General features: G+C 34.9%; 1 protein-coding gene across 6 annotated transcripts; it reads left to right on the plus strand.

Annotated features, from left to right (window-relative positions):
- Nucleotides 1-217: 217 nt before the first annotated feature.
- On the plus strand, nt 218-13020 carry LOC109112313 (RING finger protein 150-like). Of its 6 annotated transcripts, none has more exons than XR_006160731.1 (9): nt 218-1006; nt 4764-5014; nt 5138-5209; nt 6156-6238; nt 7294-7390; nt 7479-7689; nt 8733-8914; nt 9216-9285; nt 10862-13020. XR_006160731.1 is itself a non-coding variant. In XM_019125323.2 (7 exons), exons 1-7 carry the CDS (start codon nt 553-555, stop codon nt 8849-8851), a joined length of 1287 nt encoding a protein of 428 aa, XP_018980868.1. In that variant the 5' UTR covers nt 219-552; the 3' UTR covers nt 8852-13020. The 6 variants fall into 6 exon arrangements, 1 of the variants encoding a protein (XP_018980868.1); XR_002021556.2 differs by having other exon boundaries at nt 219-1006; nt 9213-9285; XR_002021571.2 differs by having other exon boundaries at nt 9216-13020.
- Nucleotides 13021-25620: the final 12600 nt, after the last annotated feature.

Here is a 25620-nt window from a genome sequence, read left to right on the forward strand (position 1 = left end):
GTGTGTGTGTGTGTGTGTGTGTGTGTGTGTGTGTGTGTGTGTGTGTGTGTGTGTGTGTGTGTGTGTGTGTACATATATAACATGAGCGACTGAGCGACTATGCAACCTGTGTGTTGCATTGCAACGTTCTGTTTAATGCAATCCGGGTTTTTTTTTATCAGTCACTTAATTAATTTAGTTTGTTAGTTATTTCTATATGACGCTCTTAAGTCCCTAGCCTAGCATTGTATATGCTGATAATCTTCAATAACTGCATTTTTCCTCTACAGTCAATGTTTAGTAACAATACCTGGCAACCTTCTCATCCGACACCGTCACAACAAGCGCAAAAGCTGCTGGTGACTCGACATGATGGTGGACTACATGTATAAGCCACTTTTAAAGGACGACGGTGATGTACAGGTAGATGTGTCGGTCTGACTGCGCTCGGTTTGTGTTGTGGGGTTGCCAAGTGATGTCATATTCAAGGATCATAATCATATGCTGAAAAAGAGGCAGGATAAAGACGTCCCCCGACGTGAAAACAGTTAGTTTAGGATCAATTCTGAAAACATGGCAATGTCCCTAACCAAAGCCTGCAGGAGTCTTGCCCTGTCTACATGGCTGCTGTCGTTTTGCTTCGTGCATTTGCTGTGTCTGGACTTCACAGTGGCTGAGAAGGAGGAATGGTACACTGCCTTTGTCAACATCACTTACCTGGATCCAGTCACATCTGAGATAAAGACTGACAAGAGTGAATGTGGCAGATATGGGGAGCACTCTCCTAAAAGAGACGCCAGGGGCTTTGTGTTTATGCCATCTCTTCTGCAGGACAGACAGCTGTGTGACGGTAACACTAAATTCCCTCTTCCTCATCCCAACATCCCATGGATAGCACTGATAGCCAGAGGAAACTGCACCTACAGGGAGAAGATCAGACATGCTGCTGCTCTCAATGCATCCGCTGTGGTCATTTTCAACATGGGCTCCAGCAACTCCAATGAGACCATTACTATGCCACATCACGGTAAGATGAGAAGCTTTTCCTGTGCATTTGCTCTCTAGACGTCATTGGAAAAGAAATATTGACCGTTAAAGTGCAAGTTGTGCACTGTATTCCAAGTTTATAAACCCACTTTAGTTGTAGAATGGACTGCAACTTAAAGGGACAGTTCACCTAAAAATGAAAATTCGGTCATCCTTTGCTCACCCTCAAGTTGTTACAAACCTGTGTGTATTTCTTTCTTCTGCTGAACACAAAAGCAGATATTTTGAAGAATGTGTAGCCATTGACTCAAGGTTTTTTTCATACTTTGAAAATTAATGGCTACCGGCACCTGTTTGGTTACCAGCATTCTTCAAAGTATCGTCTTTTGTGTTCACCAGAAGAAATAAACACATACAGGTTTGAAACAACTTTAGAGTAAGTAAATGATGACGGAATTATCATTTTTGGGTGAGCTATGAAGAAACGTTTATCGAAGGTGAACTATTCCTTTAATGAATAACAAGGATATCACATCAATGCACCAACATGTGATTATGACCAATGATGCATATTGTGTGATCTAAGCTTGACCAGTTTGATTGCATTATTAATAGTTAACATCTAGCATGCACTGTATCCTGATGTGGAAAAACCTGTTAAACTCTTGAGATTTGCATAGTCTGTCTACATACTTTGCAAACTATTAAGCCTCTTTTGCATCTTTGCATTAATATTTTCATATTGCATCATATTTCACACCAAAAGCAAAAGAAAGAATATGGTTACAGTTCACAATAAGGTTCCATTAGTTACTTTATTTATTTATTGCATTGTTTTCATGAATATTGTTAATAAAAATAATATTGTTGTAATGCAAAAAAAAAAAAAAAGTTATTTGTTATGCTAAAAAACAAGACATGTTATTGCACATTAATGACATTCCCAACATCCCACTTTCCTGCACAGACTTTGCAAACTTTTACCAGATCTTCACACTTCTCTTGACTCCACTACATCATACTTGTATGATTCATTTATTACAATAAAAGGAATCTTTTGGTCTACACGCAAATGTTCGGTGATTAGTCTTGACTCACACTGAAGCAGCTAAGAATGATTTTTAATACCTGAGTTGTGACATGATTATTCAGTGTGTTTGCAGTCGCTGCAGGTTTCTTCTTGTTGTGTTTTCTTAGCAATGGATGATTTTCACAAAAACATATCCAGGTCACACTGCAACCCAAGATCATAAGGGAAAATATTAGGAAACTATATTTTGTATAAAGAAAGCAGGGCTAAATATTGGAACCATTGTCTATTATTATTATTATCGTGACAGTTATGAATACACTAAAGATGTAGATGAGTTTGTTACTTCTTTAAACAGATTTGGAAAAATTTAGCATCACTTGCTCACCAGTGGATCCTCTGCAGTAAATGGGTGCCGTCAGAATGAGAGTCCAAACAGCTGATAAAAACATCACAATAATCCACAAGTAACTGAGACAATTCAATTCCATCCTTGCTTCTGGCTGAAATATGTGATGATTTTATCAGCTGTTTGGACTCTAATTCTGACGGCACCCATTCACTGCAGAGGATCCACTGGGGAGCAGGTGATGTAATGCTACATTTCTCCAAATCTGTTCCCATAAAGAAACTCATCTATGTCTTGGACGACCTGAGGGCGAGTACATGGCAGTGAATTTGTGGGTGAATTATTCCATTAAAACATGTTCTCAAAGATCTTGTCTGTGCGTGTTTCAGTTTGGTAACATTAGCAGGTTACTGGGAGTAGTAAGATTGCTCAAACCAATTCAACCACAAGAATCTCTTTTGCATTTTGCAGAACTCATGGTTAGGACATGCTGTTGTGTCTGATCAAGAGTGTCTGTCTCTTTCACTTCCCCACCATTTTCTTGTCTCTTGACCCTTTGCTTCATGAATTCTTTGTCATTTTTGAGCGTTGGAAACCATTTATCTGTCTTGCACTGAAAGTGCTGTCAGTGTCATGAGCAACATTTTTTTCAATGTTATAGGGACAGTTCACCCATCAATATTTGTCATTTCATTTCTATCATAATGAGGTTTTATTTCATTATGTGTTACTGTTCTGTTCTGTTTTTTTCTCTCCTTGTCATCTATCTTAGTCTTATACTCTGTAAAGCACAGTGGTCAAATCCTGTTGTGTTTATTTGTGCTATATAAATAAATGAAATGAAAACGAATGAATGAAATGAAACTGACTACATTCATGCACAGCTTTCACCGCTGACCTGATGCTGTCATGTTGTTATTGATGAAGCTCCACAAAAGTGTTGTGTTTAGCATTAATCACAGGCTCCTGTATCCTGAACTCTGCAGTGCAGTAATTCATCTCTCAAATCCAGTGTTCAGCCAGTTCCTTAATGTTTGTAAATGGAGAGGGCTGGTACTCAGCACTGGTTAAGTGCATTCTTCATAGTTTAATTTTTGCTTTCTTTGCTGACATGTTGGCTGCTTTACAGCTCAGTCCAGCAAGTGCTAATTTTGAGGATCAAATGACTAGCTTTCACAGATGCAAGTTTAGAGTCCAGAATGTGTGAAGCCCTGAGCTTAGCTGAGATGTGTGAAGTCTTCAGTTTCAAATGATGCCTCTCTTGAAATTAGAAAAAAACACACAAAATAGTTTAAATGCAAAATCAATCAAATATCTAACAACAAACAAATGATGTTTCCTAAAACGTACTGTAATGCTTAAAATTAGGTTTAACTTAATCATTAAATATTATGAAATTTTAGTGCACTTTTACAAATTATATATATATAAAAAACTGGCTTGATATATGTTATAAAATGTATCTATCTAATCTATTTGTTTATTTGTTTGTTCATTTATTCATTCTTAATGCAGGATTTTTTTTTTTTTTTTTTTTTGCTTTTTTCGAGAGAATTTTTTTGTAATATATAAAAAGTCACCTATTTGTGCCTGTTTTTGTTAGTTTGTTTCTTTGTTTGTTTTTGAATAAAGCTTGCTTAAATCAGTGGTGTTATTGTTAAAACTAAAATTAATTTTAAATAATTTTTGTTAACTGAAATAAAGCTGAAATAAAATATAAATAGTAGACTTATACTTAGAAAAAAATGAAATAAAAGAAGTTGAAGTACTAAAATGACAAAAACTTAAACAGAAATAAAGATAATAAAGCTTATTGGAAATATTAAGAGAGAGAGAGAGAGAGAGCTATACATAAAAGCCTAAAATGTAAAATATGAAAATAAATGCTAACTCAAAATATGAATAAATACTACAATAGTGTATAAAACAAAACAACTAAAACAACACTTTGAAATAATATCAATTGAAAATATCAGATTTTATTCAATATTAAGTATTAGGTAACAAGTAAGATGAAATACTCTTAATAACACACACACACACACACACACACACACACATATATATATATATATATATATATTATTAAGCTTTTCAGTGTCTTCATTTTCTGTGAAGCAGAATCCACCCAAATGAATGAAGTCTTGTTAATGGCATCAGTTTAAAGGAAGGTGTGACCGACCCGTGTGTTTGTTCTCTGTATTTAATTACATCAGGTTTGCAGATCTGTTCAGGAAATGCAAGCGAGTCTAGAGAAGAGCCTAACTTGTTTTTAACATTAAATGACCGTGACTGACGCTATGACTTGCTGACTGTCAGTGTGTTTTTATGTTGGTCAATTAAAAGTGTGAAGTTTGGTGATGAAGTATGTCGTCTGTGTGAATCGTTTGAGATTTGAATCTATTATCATCGCTTTAGGAACCGGCGATGTGGTGGCTATCATGATTCCTGAGCCCAAAGGTCGTGAGATCATGGCCCTGCTGGAGAAGAACATAACCGTGGCCATGCACATCACCATCGGCACGCGCAACCTGCAGAAATACGTCAGCCGCACTTCTGTGGTGTTCGTCTCCATCTCCTTCATCATCCTGATGATCATCTCTCTGGCCTGGCTGGTCTTCTACTACATCCAGCGCTTCCGCTACGCGAACGCACGCGACCGCAACCAGGTGCAGTAGTGTCACGCTTTTATTTTACTCAACATGCATTAAGAAAGCAACAAGGGTCAAATCTGATTTAATGTTGGTTTAAAATCTGACAGTTCAATGTAGCATGTTTCATGTCTTTTGCAGAGGCGATTGGGTGACGCTGCTAAAAAGGCTATAAGCAAGTTACAAGTACGGACAATCAGGAAGGGTGACAAGGTTTGGGTTGTTTTTTGCGGATATCTTGGTAATTGAGTATTGTGAAATGCTTCGAGCACTTCATTCAAAGCAATAATGCTATGATTATAATGAAAATCGTGCAAAATGGGGCAAAAACACATCTCTACAACTTGGCCAGGCAGCTTTTATAATACACTGTCATTTAAGTTTGGAAATAATATATTTTTTTTTTGTTTAATGTTTTTGAAAGAAGTGTCTTCTTACCAAGGCTGCATTTATTTGATCAAAATATGGAAATAACAGTAATATTGTGAAATATTATTACTAGTCTTCTATCTGAATATATGTTAAAATGTAATTTATTGCTGTGCTCAAAGCTGAATTTTCAGCATCATTACTCCAGTCTTCAGTGTCACACAATTCTTCAGAAAACATTTTAATATGCTGATTCGCTGCTTAAAAAAAAAATTCTGATTATTATCAATGTTGAAAACAGTTGTGCTGCTATTTTTGAAGAAAATGTGATGTATTTGTCAAATTCTTTGTAAAAAAAAAAAAAAAAAAAGCATTTCTTTGAAATAGAAATCTTTTGTAACATTATAAATTTCTTTACCATCACTTTTGATCAATTTAATGCATCCTTGCTGAATAAAAGTATCATTTTTTTGCAAAAATAAAAAAATCATACTGACCTAAACATTTTTTTTGAAAGTGTTTTTAAATCAGAATGTAGAATCAGAAAAAGTGATTTTTCTGATTCTACATTCTTATTGCAAGTGTCACTTTTGAAATTCTATATTCAAAACGCTCCAACTGTGTGATATCTGTAGTCTGATTTGTGGCCTTCAACGGCCGCCTCTGATTCATTCTCATTATGTGTGTTTTATGACTGCTTTAGCTCTAATGGAGAGCTCATGGAAGTGTACACATACAGTGGCCCATGTGTGGTTTCTCACAACATTGTTTATCGACTTGCTGTTTCTAGGAAACCGAGTCAGACTTTGATAACTGCGCAGTGTGCATCGAAGACTACAAACCTAATGATGTTGTCAGGATACTGCCATGTCGGTAAGATTTCACACAAACATTACAAACATGATGAATTCTGATTCTGATTATTAGTGAAGTCAGGCTTGGTGTGCAATATTGAAGTTCAACCCAAAACTTTTGAACTAAATGAGCTCTTCCTCTAAAGCTCATTTTTAATCTGTGAACATGAAACTTCAAATAGTTTTTCCCACTAGTGCAGCATCAATATGAACTTTATCATGCCAAAGGCCTCCTTCATAAACCATTGCTTACAATATGTCTACGCTGGAAGAACATAGATCTTTTCAGTTATAATCAATAAAAATACTGAAACTGGAAGTACATGTGGCATCAACAGACGCCACGTTTCTATTATTGAAATGTTGCACAGCTACTCCAGACACTTTGTTTGAACCCATCTGTCTTTAATTTAATCAATTTATTTACAAAAACCATATATTTAAATAATTTTTGACCATGACACCAGAGCCAGCTCATTATGATTTTTCTGGTGTTTGGCTTACTAATTGAAATAATCTTTAATTTCTATGTGTATAGTTTCATTTCACATTTTTACTACTACTTACACTACTGTGAATTGCTTTATTTAATGTTTAATAATTAAATTATAAATAATTAATGTGTTTTTTTGCACAAATAAATGTAACTTTTTTAATAATAATAACAATAATTAATTAAAGACTACTTAATAATAATAATAATAACTAGTAGTATTAGTATTAAGTAGTCTTATAATTGTATTAATTTTTGATATTCGTTATTAGATTTTCTTGTTGTCTGTGATTTAGTTAGTGAGTCAAAAATCTAAAATTAGAAATCAGTTCTGTGTATGAGATTCTAATCAGTCTGTAGAAACTCTTCAAAAAAAAATATTTGTTGATCTGTTGTCCAGCTAATAATGTATAATTTAATTGTATTTTATTTATTTATTTATTTGCTAAAATAGCCAATACAAAGTCCATATTAATGTGGTTACAATGACACAGTGAATATAGAAATGCATGAAAATGTTTAGGCACAGTATTAGCCAGGTGTTTTGTGTAAAATATGAATGATCGCTGTGTTGTTGCCAGTCATGTCTTCCATAAGAACTGTGTGGACCCGTGGCTCCAGGACCACAGAACCTGTCCCATGTGCAAAATGAACATCCTTAAGGCGCTGGGCATCCCGGTAAGAACAGAAGCTACTGGATCCGTGAGCCTTGCTTGTGACCTTGTGTTTTTTCTCTTAATAACGCTGTAATTTTCCGTTCAAACAGGCCAGTACAGACTGTTCTGATGACAGCCCTCCTGATTATGAGATGTCCGTCAGCGGGCCGCCCACCAACCCTGTGACAGGGGCTAGTGAGTTCTCAGTGGGCGAGAGCTCGGTGGTCCTGGACCCAGCTGTCAGAACCATAGGCCTATCACACATTTACCACGAGATGGACACCTTCCCGCAGGCTGGAGAGAGCCGCCACATCGCCAGCAGTGAGTGTGGATGAAGGCCATGCAACTTATTGTGATCTTGACATAAACTTTTTTTTGGGGGGGTTTTGCATTAATATTGTGAAATATTTTTACAATTTCAAATAACTTGTTTCTATGTGTAATATGTGTTAAAATCTAATTTATTTCTGTGATCAAATCTGAATTTTCAGCATCATTACTCCAGTCTTCAGTGTCACGTGATCCTTCAGAAATCATTCTAATATGCTGATTTGCTGCTCAAGAAAGATTTCTGATTATTATCAGTGCTGCTTCATATTTTTGTAGAAACGTGATACATTACTGTATAAAACGAAACTCAAAAGAGGAGTCTATAAAAATTGAATAAATATCCTAACAAAGACATCTTTCCACGCAATGCAAGGATCTGTATTAGAAATGCTATTATACAAATATAAAAGGAATTGTAGTTGCAATGTGAAATTCTTATCTCTCACATTGACCTGCACGTCACTTGGAAGTGGATTTGATTATTTTAGTCTGTTCCAGTGGTTTTGCGTGTGATCTACTTTCAGATCTCATATATTTAGGTCATTTTTTTTTGTCCCGGCAGCAAATAAAAGCACAGCCTGTCCTTGTTCTCCACCGCAGCTCTACTCTGATCCTGTGCTGCTTCTGTAGCCCGTCTCAGGCCTTTTGTCAGTTTATGAAACTAGATTAATTGCTTCGTTCTGCTGCCATGCCCTGTAAATAAGCCTGCCAGACTCCAGACAGAACAAAAACACCATAAAACCATACCATGTTTATTTTTCACTATTCTGAGTTTATGACTTTTTTTTCTCAGTTTCGGGTTCATGTCTCACAATTCAGGCTTTTTTCCTCAGAATTGCTCATTTATTTCTGTCAGTTTCAAGTGATAATTGCGTAATTGTAATGTTTATTTTTTATTCTGTGGCAGAAACAAGCTTCCACAGAAATCTTATTAAATTTTTTATTCCGACTCCAAGACAACACCTCTCAGCAGGTTTGGTGCTAAAACAGCATTGGTTCTCACATACGTCCTGAATGTTTTTTTGTTGTTTCAGGTGAACACCAGCCCTCCATGAGCGCAGATTCAGACACCTCACTCATCATGCCAGTGGAGCTCGTCCTGTCTGACGTTGAACTGCAGTCCGATCCAGAACAGGACGAGGTGAAGTCCTGAAGTGCCATAAACAGAGCGGGACCGCAGCAGGACAATGAAAGAACACTTGCAATCGCAGCACAGGTGTGCAACCTCCTTTTTTGACCTCATGGTCTACATCACTGCAAAAATGGCTTGCTTCTCCTCTTCCTCTGGCTGTATTGCACTCAATGTCTTCTGTCCTGAGTTTGTGTTACCAGACTGGAAAATTCACATGGTCCTATAAGGGATGTTTACGCTTTTATTTTGGAAAATTTTGACTGTTTCAACTTCCCTATGGGATCACTGCCAGTATACACCAGGATATTCCAAAATGAATATATGTAATGCATCAATGAATAAGCTTTGAGTGTCTAAAGTGGTTTGCGTGTGCTCTAACCAGCAGTTCATACGGTCCAGATATGTGATGTGTCGAATCACGCCACAGTGAACCCAGAAACCCAGCTCATGATATGGTGAGTGTTTCAGCAGCCGTATCCAGTGACAGTGTGTCACGCCAGTGTTTGTGAATCATAATGCCACAAAAGCAGATACTTTCTGCTCATTTTGTCTCGACTAAGCGCTGTCATGTATTCCGCTAGGCCACATGCACACTGCTTAATACAGTTTCACTCTGGTTTGTTATTTATGAGAGTGACAATTGCGTTCAAATTCAAAGCTACATGCATGTCATGTTCAAGTTAACTTGGAAATGTATTAATTGCAATTTAAAATGTCAAAAATAACTACAGACCCATTCACACCCAAAATGATAACTATTAGCGATGCACCAAAATGAGTTTTTTACAGCAAGCCTAAAACCAAAAACTAGGGTTTTATTCTGTCGAAAACTGAAAACTGAAAGTTTATTTAATAATCAATTATTTAATCACATTTAATTGTTATTCAACACTCAAATAAAAGCTGAATCATAAATAAACATTTAAACTGCACATAAGGCATTTTTGATTGGACGCCATGCTAGAATGGACAGCAGCTGATTCCAGGGACTTTATTTTTTACGCAACATTTAATCAAAAATACTAAATAAACATATTTACTTCTGAGATTATGGATGTAACTCTCTGTCGTTGGACAGAAATGCAGTATTGTAATCTTTTTCACATGCTATTTTTATGAAACACTTTAAGAAACTAGTGTTTCATTATGAGTCAAGCATCGTGATTCTTACACGTGATTCACTCCCTCAAATAACAACAGTTGCCACTTCCTCTACCCTGCCGTGTGCATGTGGCCATTGTTCATTTTCTCTGGCATTAACGAATTAACCTCTTCAGAGGCAGAAGGTTTAAAGAGGAATTGTTGGGTTGGATGTAAATGTAAAGAACAGTAGAACATTTGTGAATGTAGGTTTATCAAATTTGGTTTATTTTCTATGGCATATAGGATTTCTACAGTATATATTTCTGGACATGATCGCTTTACCCCTTTGCTAAAAAGTGAAGTGAGTAATCATTGCAACACTAGACAGATATGCAATCTGAGCAGCTGAATTGATCTGAAGAGCTCAAGCAGCGATGCAGACGCTAGCAGTTTGCCCATACATAGGATGACAACTGAAAATTGTTCTTTGTCATTGTTTTTGCTATTCTGTTTGGTTGCTGCAGAAATTGCATACTTAACTTTTACAGGACAGTAGTAAAAGCACTTTGCTCAGATTTGACCAACAGGCCTGTTTTAAAAGACTGTTTGCTTTTTATGGTGGGAAAGTGAAAGACTATTGAATGATTATTTTGATATCAAAGGATTTATTTTTCTAAAAAAGACAAAAACAAACAAAGGACACATATATTATGAAGATAAACAGCACCCCTTTTACATTTTTATGTTTTGTTAAATATTATTTCACTAAATAGCTTTCCAGAATATACAGTAGATATTATGATAATTTATAGCGTTTAGTTGTTGAATACAGACTTACAACTTCAAATATTTCTTCTTTTTCTTATTATATTAATATGAATTATTAGTAATTTAATGAGTTTTTTTGTTTTCATTTTTAAATATTTTTTTCTCAATACACTTCCCCAGTTAAACGCGCTCTTACCCAGAATGCACTGCTGCAGCGGGACGGTCTGATGGATGTTCGGTACCCCAAAGCTTTAGTGTTCCATTCCCACACACTGTTGGATATGTCTGCATGTGTTTGTGATGTTAGGACCTGTGCATTTGTATTGAATGGTCTCGCTGTGGAGGACAGTGCTGTGGTCTGTGATCCTCATATTCATATTCAGTAATATTTAACAGAAAGGCTTGTGCAGTGTTATTTGCATCTGTCAGCCAAAAAGCACATGAGATTTCCCTGAGATCTGCAGATTTAATTGTCACTTTAGACTAGCTTGTATCAAACTGATGTTTAGAGGAATTTTATAAGATTAGATGATTAAGCACTTATTATTTGTAACAGATATTTCTTTCAGCACAAACAATATGACGGTGGGCTGGATTCACCAGTTTTCTTAAGAAAAAAGTCTCAAAAATTCTTAAGTCTTAAGATAAATAACAAGATCAATTCTAACAAGTTAAAAATTCTAATGGTAAATTCTAAGGAGTTCATAAGAATGGAGAAAAAAATGTGCAATTCTAAAAACATTTTTGAAAATTAAAATGATAAATTCTAGAAAAAAAAAATCAAAATTAAAATGATCAATTCTAAGAAGTTCATATGTAAAAAAAAATTGCAATTATTTCAAAATAATATATACAATTGTAGGATAAATTCTAAGAAGTTTGCAAGAATGTTGAAAAAAGTGCAATTCTTGAAAAAATTTGATATTTTTTTACAGACGTTGTTCTTATCTGGAAAAGCATGTACTGTACAATATTGTCCTTGCTACTGGCTTGGCTGGAGTTATTTACGACCATTTTTAACATTTCAGCTTTTTTTTTTTTTTTTTATTATTCTTAAGTTTCGTCCAAAGCAAAGGTAAGAACTTTCAAAAGAACTTTTTTCTTAAGTTAAAAAAAAGGCAGTTAAGAATAATTGTATTCTTAGTAATGTTTTGTGAATTTTGCCTAAAAAGTTTTCTTTGTTTCATTGTGTTGTCTGTCTGAACTGTCTAGGAAAAATTTAGTGAGTCCATTAAAGCGGTCATATCATGCGTTTGTTATTCATTTTTTCTCCTGAGGAAATTCATTTTCAGTATTTCCGTGATGTGCCTTTAAGACGATGTAAACGCCATCTTCATATATAATCATGAGCATTTGGATACATTTGGACAGATTCATAAAACAGCTAATGCTGAAATGTAAATGTAATGTGAACATCGTATTCAAACTGTGTTGCGCTCTAAAATTTGCAGTATGTTTCATATCACCAAGATGATATTCCTTCTTTAAGGAACCAGTGTGTGTGTGTGCTGTTGTAGACAGTATAGAGTGTTTGTTTGACTTCTTTCTGTTTCTCGTTAAATAAATCAATGTTTTTGTCATGCACTGGACCTGATAGCTCTGATGTATCAAGCACAGTCTGTATATGCATATCAGTTTTCTTGTGAAATGATTCAGTGCTATCCAGGCTGCTGTGTGTTATTTGACCAGGCACATGATGTAATTAGCATTGGTTAATAACCTTCCTGAATTTGCTCCAAATATCTTTCTTGTTTTGCCATGAATGTGGTTTTTGCAGTAAATTGATTTGCTGTGATCAGTGCAATAAAAGTATAATTGTGATAAATAATCAATTGCCACTCACCTAAATAATTCAAAATAGATTTCATATTTAATGCTGGCCACAGCTCGCTGTATTTTTTCTTGCAGGCCCGGCTTCCGTCTCAGTTCACTGTTTGCAAAATTTGTGTGAGAATGTGTGATCAGAACGTGTGTCAATTTCCTCAATGTATGAGTTTGTTTGGCTGATGAGTGGCATACAGGGAGATGGTTTGAAAGCATTATTTTTGCAGTTCTGTTTAGTGCTGCCGAGCTTCACCTTTAACCTCTCTGACCTCTAGTCAATCGGATATGGCACATGATGTACTGTATAAGTCGTCCTTTAGTGGGATCCACGTTTTAGTAACTGTCAGTCAGGGATTTGTCATTTAAAACGGTTGTATACTGTATCTAGCAGAGATTTACAGTTTTTTTGTTATGGAAGGTAATGTGAATATTTATCCAGCTACAGTTAAGATTCATCATTGCATGTCCATGATTGAGAGGGACAATAAATTTCAACAGAAAATTTTCAACCACTACTCACTTTGTCTTTGATTATTAATTATACTTTTACAGATCATTTTTAAGTTTTTGATAATTGTAAAATACCATTTAAAAGTTTGGGGTCAAGTCTTTTTTTTTTTTTTTAAGAAATTATACTTTTGTATTCAATTGAGCAGAAGTGAACTTTGTGTACGTCCAAAAAATCCGGGAAAAAGTGTCATGGTTTATGCAAAAATATGAAGCAGCTGTTTTCAACATTGATAATACAAAGACAGCAAATCAGCATATGACTTCTGAAGGATCATGTGACTCTGAAGACTGGATTATGATGCTGGAAATACAGGTTTGACCACAGGAATAGATTACATTTTAAAATGTATTCAAATAGAAAATTATTTTCAACTGTAATAATATTTCACAATTTTACTCTATTAAACACAAAATGCAGCTTTGGTGAACATAAGAGACTTCTTTCAAAAACATAAAAAAAAAAAACTAACTGACCTAATAGCTTTTGATCAGTAATGTAAAATAGATACAGATATCTAAAGTCAAGTGGATCTCATTTAGATTGTGATTAAAATTGTGAGCACTTGTGGCACAGAAATGTCACGCCTCACCTTTAATGACTTAACGCTTGCGTAACTGTCATTTGTCTTCCTCTATTGCTTTTCATCAGTGCAGAAAACACTGTTGTTTCTAAGCAACAGTTAACATAAAGATGACAGACTGGATTTTTAAACACGCCGTATGGATCTTCATTTGTGTCAGTCAGCTGACATCTGCTGCGGGAAACCATTAAACACAATAACAAAGCTGTGTCAACAGAATAACCACCGCTCGAAGCCACGGATGAAAGGTGAAAATGATAAAAGACCTGGGTATGCATGCTGTCTGTCTTCATGCTACTTTTGACAATAAAGTACAAACACATCTTAACTCGTGTGAAAGTGCATTTCAGTATGCTTTGTGCTCAAAATGAGCCTAAAATGCTAAATAATAAGCCTGATAGGGGTAGAAATTATTAATTTCCGATAGCACAAACATAAAATAACATTTGAAGTTGTAATTATAGTATATTCTCAGTTTGTGAAAATTAACATAGTAATCATTTATTTTTTTTGTTCAAATTTTTTTAGTTGATTAACCTGGCTCTAAAAGTCACTTTGAACCCCCCAGAAACCATGCTGGCATGAAAGTTTTGAATGCACAAGAGCCCCTCATGTTTTCTTCAGCAAATCTAGTTAGTGTTTTATCTGACTTCGGCTTTTGAGACATCAAATTCAATGTTGTGCAGGATGTGCCTCACTCTACTTCAGGGAAACAGATACAGTACTGTTTTTAGTCATGGCGTAACTGTTTGGATGAATTCCAGAGTGTTTCCTAATCTCAAAAGACATGGGTATCAAAATCATATATGAGCAATTTGTAGGTTGTTCATGTTGGTGTCTTGTCTGCTCTTCAAACACAACCTCTGCTTTATAGGTTCAACTACGAGTAGCCTTTCCATTTGTTGGATCTGAGCTTTGCAGAGGCCATTCTAACCCAAAAGCATGACCTGGATTTCTGACCTGTTCCTTTTTATAGTCCCACAGCCACCCAGCTTACACTCTCACTCAAGCAGATGGTTATTCGATGTATTGGATGTTCCCTGCATTGTGCAAACCAGATTTCCTCTGTTTAAATAAACGTCAGTTGGCAGCTAGAAATGCAGATGTCCTGCCAATTTTGTATGGTGTACCTTTTATCATTTTCTGCTAGATGTCAGTAACTCATCTCAACGTGCCCCTGACGGTTCTCTGTTACCAGGATATCCAACATCTTCTTACTGGCCGCAATCCACATCATTGAAGAAGACTTGAGGGTTTTTTGTTTAGTAAGTCTTTTGTTACTGATGTTTTCGAATTATTTTGTTGGTCTGATTTTATTTGAATTAATGGTGGTTCATTCATTATTCTTAGAGTAGTGTCATCATTCAGTCTCCCTCGAGTCGTTTCAAACCTGAGTTTCTTTTTAAAGAATGCAGTTAACCAGACATTTAATAGTCCTTCCATTATATCAACATAAAATACTATAAAAGTCAATGGGGACCAGAAACTGTTTTGTTACCCACATTCTTCAAAATATATATATATATTTTTTGGTCAGCAGAAAAATTAAATACATACAGGTTTTGAGCAGCTTCAGAGTGAGTAAATTATGAATTTTAATATTTGGCTGAGTCCTTTGTCCTTACCTGACCTATTGTATGGCAACACTAACTTCCTCTTTCAGCAAAATGTTTCTTTTATTAAAACATCACTTAAAATCTAATAAATATACATAAAGTATATTGAGAAGCTGCTTTGAAATTGTAACTTGCTAAGCTATGAAGCTAAATCAGTCGAAAAAGTAGTTAGCTATAGACTACAAGCTACAAACAAAAAGTAGATAACTACACTGGAGTTACTTGCAGGGGCAAGTAATATATAACTGTAAAACTATTATACAAAATTATGTAAATAATTATTCAGTAATGTAGGCCTACGACTGAATCAGGTCTGTGTTTTTGCTGTCACAAATACAACGCGGGGTTTGAGTGAATGAACAATAAACATCAAGCTCAGACAGGTAAATACTCTGGAAAACCTTAACATGTAAATATACAGAATAGCAAATTGTATGTGAATCGACTCACTTGAAAGAATCTGACTTTTCCAATGCTGCTGCTGATGGAATAATATATTTTTTGGTATATATAGTAAATACTCTGGGAATAAGACTCTTAAATTTTTGTGAATGATTTGAAGATTTGTTTATGATGAGAAGATTCCTTTGATGAATGTCTGTTCTTTGTTTCATTGCCTCTGTTGATGGCTGCTGTTCAGAATATCTGTTTGATAATTACCTAAAAGACACACACTGCCTTCTAGTGGAGGCAATTCATCACAATATGCACAACTGTCTCCCACTTCATATAGATAGTGTTATACAGTGTTGTTAAATAAAACAGACAAATAAAATAGTTTGTGAATAGATGAACACTTGCATGTACATTATTATTTTTTTAAATGCCAAAATCATGTAACAACTTAAAACCGTATGTATCATATTTATTATCATACTTTTAGTAATATTTCAAGATGAACACTTGCTGAACTGAAGCAATTTTGGTTTACTTGATTATCCATACAGAAATTCAAATATGATCCATCTCTGAGAAACATTTATTTGTTGTCATTTATCATCATTGAATCGCATCAAATTATACAAATTACCCCACATTAAAAACTACAGATCTTTTGAACATAAAACTATACATCTAAGTCATCTTACTAAGACATATTATTGGGAGATACAGAGTGAAAACTGATATTTACATGTATTTTATATTAGTAGTCTGCTATACTGTTATAAAGATCTCACTGATTTACTTTTTTAGACCATTACAGGCATTACACTTATTCCCCAGCAGGCATCCTCCCTCTCTCTCTTATGTATTAATACTGTATATATGGTTGTTCTGTGTCTGTGTCAATATTTCTGCATGTTCTCAAGGTTAAGTTGTGTGAAAAACTTTGACTGAAGCTTGTACATCAGGTTAGGAGGTTGTTTTTGAGGGATTTCTTTTGACTAATGACTTTCCACTACTAGTGTCTGCTCAACACAACAACTCAAAAACGTAGTAACACATTACTGAGAATGAAATTGTGAGAAAACTGTACTTTTAAAATTTTTGCTCGTGTGACTTTATAAGAATATATGACTCATAAATATCGTAATCCTGACTGTTAAACCAGAGAGTTCCTGTTTTTGCACCTATAATATTTTGCAAGGCTCAACGCGTCAATGTTTAGATGGATGTTTGTCTTCTGGAGAAGCTCTACAGATGCAGATGTTTGACAGCACACCCTTCACATCACAGTCAGTCATCATCAGAAAACAGCTGGAGGCGTAAATGTTCCCCTGATACTGGAAAAACCCTGAGAAAATCACCACGTGTACATGCTAATCCTAAACCTTTTTTAGGACAGCGGACTCTTTAACTGGTGGATGGAGCAGGGACCCCATTTTGCATTTGATCCATTGTATTGTGGATAAGTGTTAGAACATGGCCATTCCCCCGAATAGCTGAATTATCATAGAAAAGAAAGAAGTCAGCACAAGTCTCTGCACCATTTGAGAGCGATCACATCACTGAGCAAATGCTCATAGCCATAGGAATGGATGTGTGCTTGAAGGAGGCAGATCACACAACAATAAGATTGTCTGAATGATATATATATTAGCTTTTTTACCTATCTATTTTTTCATTTTATATTTTCAGTTTCATTTTAATGCGAGTTTATGTAGTTGTATCTACAATTCTATTATTGGATTATATGTTTTACTTAGCATTATTTATATTTTTATATATTTATATCATATATAAGTGGTCGACAAACGCGGATACGCGTTTTGTGGGCATAATCTCTGATAATGCCGAAATGAACTAATTTACACTTCAGTTTTGATCGTACAGATAAGAGCAAAATCATCAAACTCGCATCTGTAAAGGGTTCTACTTTTAGTTGTATACACTCCTTAATAACAACAAAAAACGTTGTGGTTTTGTAGAATAATAGAAAATATACAGATGGCGTTCTCACCGCCATCTCTGTCTCTGTCACCTCTCTTCACAGACACATAAATAAAACAACCCAAATCTCCGCCAATACTTGCCCCAAAGACTATGTAATCGTGTGAAAAAGTAAGTTACTGTGAATACGTTTTACAGTAAGGTACTGTACTCCATTTACAGTATTTTGTGTGTATTCACTGTAAAAATAAAAAAACAATTAAACACTGTGGGGATTTTATTTCTGTATTTATAATATTGATTGTTTTACTGTAGAAGAAAAATAGGATTTCAATTGCATTTACATACAAAAAGTTAAGCACTGTTTTTTTATGTATTGTATGCAATACAGTACTTTAAACAGGTAGATAACAGTTAATTGTAAATCTAGTTTCTCACTGTACAATTTAAATACTGTATCACTGTGGATTTTAATATTAGCCATCATTAAAAGAATCACCCATATTCTAAAAAACATTGCAATCAACTGCAGACACAAGAAAATTGTTAACAGTTATTTATTTTGCAAACATTTGGTGAAGACAGGAATGACAAAGAAACAGGTGATTTTATAAAGGGGATAATGCACATTGGACAACATGCCATTATACCATCCAAAGATAACGAACATTCTGCTTGTTTGTAATTTTTAATGGCGTGAAGTCTATTATCTGCGTATTCTACTGTTGCTAAATTTAATTACTGACTTAAGAAAGAAATTTTACAAAACAGGGCTATTTCATTACAAGTTTTGTAAAGTTACAGAACAAACTGTTACTAGTTTAATTTCACTAGTTCTACATGACTGGCTGCTATGACGGAACAATAATGCAAATTGATACAATACGGTCAAAATATTGAACTACTTTGAAGCTGTGCAAATAACTGTTTATTACCACATTCTAAAGAGCAACAAATAACACACATGGCAATAATGACATAAAAATAAAAACACTGAACATTGAAAAATAAAATATTTAACATTTGCATGAACATTTAAAACAGAAAGGAAAATAAACTTCCCCTACCACTTGACAAAGGTCTATGGCCTCTTGCATGCCCTGGAGCCATTGGAGACCTATAGAATCCTAGTTGAAGCCCTGAGAGAATTAAAGAAAGAAAACATGATTAGATCAGCTGAATGGTTTCAAAAATGTTAAAACTCAACTGTTTAACTCTGGGGGAGTTGTAAAACAAGCCTATTTCCAAAAAAAGTGGAGTATTCTTTTAACAAATACAACTTTTTATTTAAATAATGTAGGCTACTAGTAAATGAAGTAAGTGAAATTAACATTTAGAAAGATTAATAAATGCTGTAGAAGTGCAGTTTATTAATAGTTAATGTTAACTAATGTAGTTAACTAGAGCTTCTAATAAATGGAACCATATTGCAAAGTGTCAATTTGTTATACACTGATTCAGATACCGTGAGTTCAGTAAGTTGGACAGATCAGTTGTTTTAACCATCTGGCGTAATCGTCTAAAGGAATCATGGTTCGAGAATCTGACGGTCATTAGCAGACTATAGCCCCATTCGACGGACTACTTTTACAGGGGTCAAAAGAGAAATCTGTGTTTCTGGCCAGGACGTATTCTGGTGGACGGAACCCGTCCGACCCGCTATGTCTGTGTTTTTCTCACACAACCTTCTGTAATATTCCAGAGCCTAATTACCTACTGTTTTACAGCAAACTCAGTGATCCTCTGAGAAAACTAATCCCGTCCGAATGCGAATGTCTGTGATTGCCAGTGATAGCGAATATTCAGGTTGCTACTTTTTTAATGATTACAGTAGTTAAAACAGCTAAACTTCAACATTTTAGCTGCAAAATGCCACATGCACTAGCTAATATTAAGAAATATGTTGTGCTTTTACTTTTAAAAATGTTGTTAAGGTTACAGTTAATGCTTACAAACTTTGAAGATTTTGAATACAGAAGTTACATTTGTAATGGTGTATTTTCATTTAGATGTGATATTATTATTTGTGCAGTAAGATTAATTACTCAGGGTTTTTCCTGGGTCAAAATTGGTCTTCGGTGTTGGCTGACCGACATGGTCATCCACACACAGCAAAGAGTACCCTAGTACCCATGATCCGCCAAACGTAAGCCGGCAATAAATGTTAATTGTAAAATAAATACAATAAGAAACATAATTACAATAAGAAACAATTTGTGATTTTTTTTTCTTGTCCTATTTATTCATGAAAAAACGTTCACTGTCAGGCTAGATAGTAAAAGAAAGCGATTACAACTTATTTTACATGTATACATCATCGATACCAAAGTATATTTGAAATGTCAAAGGTATCACTATTTATCTATTTACAAATTATGCAATTATCAGACACAGATATTACCTGTCACTCTCACTGTCATCCTTTCTTGCACTCTTTGCAAAAAAAGCTGTGATTTTTCCACAACTGGCTTTCATGGTTTTGAAAGATAAAATCCTTTTTTGATAGACCTGATAATTATTTTAGTGTAATCATATCAATTAAAAAGTATCATTAAAAACGTAGCGTTAAAAGGTGTAATAGTGTAATTTTTTACCATAAAAATTATTAATAAAATTAGCAGCTAGCTAGCAACAGCTTGCTTTGTGTTCTGATCTAGTTTCATCTCACTCTAACTTTAAATGATTTTATAGGTAGTTTACTACACATTGTCATACGCCTATACATACTGTGGATTATTAAGGCTAAATTTTACTAAACACTCTTGCTAAATGGGTTAAGCACACTTACTTTCTCATTTCAGATGTGTATGTTCTTCTAAGAAGTAATGATTTGTTATACACCGATTCAGACACTGACGGGCAGATCGATTGCTTTAACCAGGGAGTACAACATAGGGATAATGGACATTGGACATGCCGTTATACCGTGAGATAACATACATTCTATGTTTGTAATTTCTAATGGCATGAAGTCTATTATCAGCTTATTCTACTGTTGCTAAATTTAATTTACATTTGAAGAAAATTTTTACAAAAGCGAGGCTATTTCATTACAAGTTTGTAAAGTTACAGAGCAGACTGTTACTAGTTCATTCACTAGTTTCCATTGACTGGTTGCTATGTGAACAATAATGCAAATTGATACTATCACGGTCAAAAATTGAACTACTTTTGAAGCTGTGCAAATAACTGTTTATTACCACATTCTAAAGAGCAATAAATAACACTATGGCAATAATGACATAAAATAAAACACTGAACTTTGAAAAATAAAAATATTTAACATTTGCATGAACATTTAAAAACAGAAGGAAAATAAGCTTCCCTGCCATGACCAAAGGTCTATGGCCTCTTGTGCCCTGACCTTGGAGACCTAGAATCCTAGTTGAGCTATTACAAATTAAAGAAAGAAAAACACATTAGATCAGCTGAATGGTTTCCAAAAAATGTTAAAAACTCAACTGTTTAACTCTGGGGGAGTTGTAAAACAGGCTATTTCAAAAACAAATACAGCTTTTGTTTTAATAATGGCAAAGGCTACTTCAAAGTAGAAATGAAGTAGAGTAGAAATTAGCTTTTATTTAGAAAGATTAGCAATAAATGCTGTAGAAGCCCTATTTGGGCCGGGACTACTTTTACAGGGGGGTGGTTAAGAAATCATTGTTTCTGAGCGTGCCCAGTGATTTTAATCCCGGTCAGATCTGCCATGTCTGTGTTTTCACTGCAACCTCTGTAATAATTCCAGAGCAAATTACCTACTGTTTTTGCTTAGCAAACTCAGTGATCCTCTGAAAACTAATCCCGTCAGAATCAGAATGTCTGTGATTGCCAGTGATATGAATATTCAGGTTGCTACTTTTTAATGATTACAGTAGTTAAAACAGCTAAACTTCAACATTTAGCTGCAAAATGCCACATGCACTAGCTAATATTAAGAAATATGTTTGTGCTTTTACTTTTAAATGTTGTTAAGGTTACAGTTAATGCTTACAAACTTTGAAGATTTTGAATACAGAAGTTACATTTGTAATGGTGTATTTTCATTTAGATGTGTGTGTATTTGTGCAGTAAGATGAATTGCATAAATGAATAAGATATAAAAAGTAATAAATTCATTTAAGACAGCATGGAATGGGTGTATAATATGCTGTTATAACAACATATTATATAACATATTCCATGCTATCTTTGAATAAAACCTTTTTTTTTTTTTTTTAAATACATTCCATCATTTGTTTGTCCAGGTTGAGAGGTTAGACCAAGAGCGAGAGAAAGACACCCACTCCAGCTCAACATCTAGTCAACATTAGTGCTATTGCTATAATTTGAATGGTATAGTATCATGAGCCACAATTAAAGTCTTGTGACACACTCATGCCAGAAGCGTTATTGTTGTTGTTGTCGAGTTTCTGCACGCCGATTGCTTTGGGCCAGGCCTAGTCAAAGTCCAGGGCCGTTTTTTAGTCCCAGTCCATCCCTGTCCGCACCTGATGGTCAAATAACAATTATTCTGTGTTGTTATGCGTGATTATAAATGGATGATCGTAACCTTCAACAGCGTTATGGTAATGGTATGGTATGTTATGGTATGTTAACATAATACACTTATTAATGAGCGCTGCTTTTAAATGAACATTTCTTTAAAACAATTTATATGACAGATTTTCCTTTCTTAATGGCATAAACAACTTTACTCCCAACTGGATTGTCACTTTCAGAACAGGCGCACATCACTTTTGAAAAGAAAAATTTTAAATTGAATGCGGTGCATCGCGATGCATTGTGATATCGAGTGAACTGAATTGATGATATGATGTCATAATCGAACCCGAACCGTGAGACCAGTGTCGGTTCACCCCTGATTTCCAAGGGAGTAGATGATTTTAGACAGCTTTTAATTGTCAATTTGTTTTACACTGCAATCAAACTATTTAAGAGTAAAAAAATACCTCTGAACAAACTCCAGTGTTGTGCTGAAGCTTCCACCTAATACTCTGGGTTGAATACATAGTAACAGGCTGAAGGCGGCCAAGGCAGTGGTGAAGTCTCGGCCATGTGAGGCACCAGGTGGAGACACGGTGACCTCCCCTCGATCGGGACAGCATCCATTTTTTTGCAGTCAGGATTGTCTCTCCTTAGTAAAGACAAAGAGTCATCACAAAAATTATATTTCATAGCAATACATTCTATAAAATGATTTTCTCCACATAAATTATTGTAAAAAAACAGGGCAGGAAGCATACACGCTATCTTCGAAGCAGAGCATTAAAGGATTTCAGGGTCACCTCAAAATGAAAAATTTTCCACAGCCTGACAAGGGTTGTCGGCACTGAACTTTTTTTGTTCTCCTAGTAGTGATGGTAAAGGCACTTACTGATTTTCTGTAAGTCCCGGATAAATTGTTGAAGGATCCGCGATTCCAAGATGGAAACTCCGGCAGAGGCCATGGGTGGGAAAAATACAATTAACGTTACGTTAAAGGCTGTGAAAACGCCTCTCCGGTCGGAGCTCTACAGGAAACGTTTTCGTGAATTTCTCTCAGGCAAAAGTGAACGATATCAACAAAAAAGAGCCCGTAAAAACAAAATAAATAACTTTACAACCACAAGACAAAAGCCGCGGTATAAAGAAACGTAAATTTGAGTAAAAAAAGTCTGTTATTAACGGAGCTTTAACGTTAAAGGCTGTGAAAGCAATCTCCATTCGGAGCTCTCACTGAAACGTTTTGCCGGAATCCCCTCTCAGGCAAAAAGTTAAAGAAATCAACACAAAGAAACGAAGCTCAAAAATAGAAAATACAACCACAAGACAAAAGCCGTAGGTAAAGAAACGTGAATTTGAGAATTAACGGAGCTGCATCTGTCACTGACTCCATTTGTGTCAGAAATTCAAGTGCTGCTTCTTTCTCGCTTTTTTTCCCACAGATTCTAGAACCCGCTCCACCCCCTGCCGGCGCTCGATTACCCTGCAGCTCAGAAACAGCTCTGGAACTTGCACGCGATCTCTCCCAAGCCTCAAGAAAAAATATATAACACTGATGTTTGTAAAAATAAAGTAATCCCATGGTACCTTATTTATGAAGTTAACCAGACAGCCCCAATTTTGGCAAGTAATGCAATATGATAGCCTACCTAAAAAATAAAAAAAAAGGTTGCTGCCCCATAATTCATTCTGACATAGACAACATTAACCAACATATACTTTAGAAAGCTTGAGTGTTTTGGCTCAAGTTCAAAACTCAAAATTAATCATATATTATTAATATTGAAGTTATATAAGCTCAAAAATAAAAACAACAAATATTAAGAATATATTTATTAAATGTATAAAAATATTAATATTTTAACATTAATATACATAATTATGTGAATATACTATTGCAACTTATAACCAATGGTCATGCTTCATTTCAAATCTGAGGATGATATCTTAAAAAATTATGCGTTTATGAAGCCTATATCAAATATTTTATTGCCCTGTTAAGACCCATTTACACCCAAACACCCATTTACAGTCACAAAACAAACAAACAAAAAATATTCTTGGAATCTTATGTGAATTCTTTAAAAAATATATATTGTATGGAATAGAAACCTCCTGCAGCAGGTGCATTACTATTCTATTATGTAATATATATTTTTATTAGCATTTATTTGATTATTTTTTTCTAATTTATATATATAATATAAGTGGTCGACAAAACGCGGATACGCGCTTTTGTGGCATAATCTCCTGATAACGCCGAAATGAACTAATTACACTTTCAGTTGATCGTACAGATAAGAGCAAAACAATTCAATCGAATCTGTAAAGGGTCTACTTTTATTTGTATAACACTCCTAATAACAACAAAACTCTGTGCTTTTGTAGAATAAAGAAAATAAACAGAGTGCGTTATCTGCCATCTCTGTCTCTGTCACCTCTCTTTCACAGCCCACATAAATAAAACAACCCCAAATCTCAGCCAATACTTGCCCCAAAGACAAGATAAATATATGTATAGAAAGCTTGAAATGTTTCTACTACTTAAATAAACCAATTCAAGACAAATAATTTATGGTTATGTAATCCGTGGGAAAGTAAGGAGTGCTCTCGTTTCTCTAATGTGTTCCCGCCTCGCTGTGGAGCGCGCCTGTTCATATGGAAATGAAGTTGAGGTGAGTCAGGTAATCACGGACACGCCCCCGAGAAATGCCATAAACACGTCAAGATTCATCACAGAATTACTTACTTGTTCTGCGCCGTTTGCATGATGGCACGACTACACGGCTGAAGAAGCACTGCGGCTGGTTCTGGACAGCGACGGGAAGATGATACTTTTCTCTCGAGAGGAATACCATGACTCAGATATTGAAGAAATTTTTGCATTTCGAAGAAAGTCTGGAATCCAGGCGGAGGATATAATCTGACTGACGAGTAAGCCTTTTTATTATTACCTTCCTGATTGAAATGTTGCTCAGGCTATAGCCTGTTTTTTTTTAAAATTATTTAAATATGGATGTTTCCAATGAGGCTATTGTCTGAATAAAATCAGCTTTTCAGAGTAAAATTGGTAATATAAAATATCTCGTTACCGGCCACTTATATTTTGAATGTTGTAGCCTACAAAGCGCGTATGTTAACTATATATAATGAGGATTATAGGCTAGGCTATATAATGATATAATATATATATATATATATATATATATATATATATATATATATATATATATATATATTATATTAATGCTTTAGGCCGATTTTAAAAAAATAACCATGTCTTTTTCTTCTTTTTTTCATTGGGGATTGTTAAGATTATTTTTACAAATGGTGATGAATGCGTTATCACGATTGTCCGAGGTGTAAATGTATCAGGAAAGCTGTAAATGTCACCGATAAGTGGCCCATCGACAGACATATACGAGTCTCATTCTTATTCAGTGAATGCAGTTTATATCAGTTATGAATCTTCTGGGTAAATGCTAACACAACAATTTCAATTTTCGTTTCGGACTGATGGCTGCTTTTCACCACGGCATCTTGCACAACAAAGGCACGCGAGTGTATGTGTTTTGAGTTCCCTGGAAAATCAATA

Source organism: Cyprinus carpio, chromosome A1, assembly GCF_018340385.1.
Source record: "Cyprinus carpio isolate SPL01 chromosome A1, ASM1834038v1, whole genome shotgun sequence".
In the NCBI taxonomy this organism is placed as follows: Eukaryota; Metazoa; Chordata; class Actinopteri; order Cypriniformes; family Cyprinidae; genus Cyprinus; species Cyprinus carpio.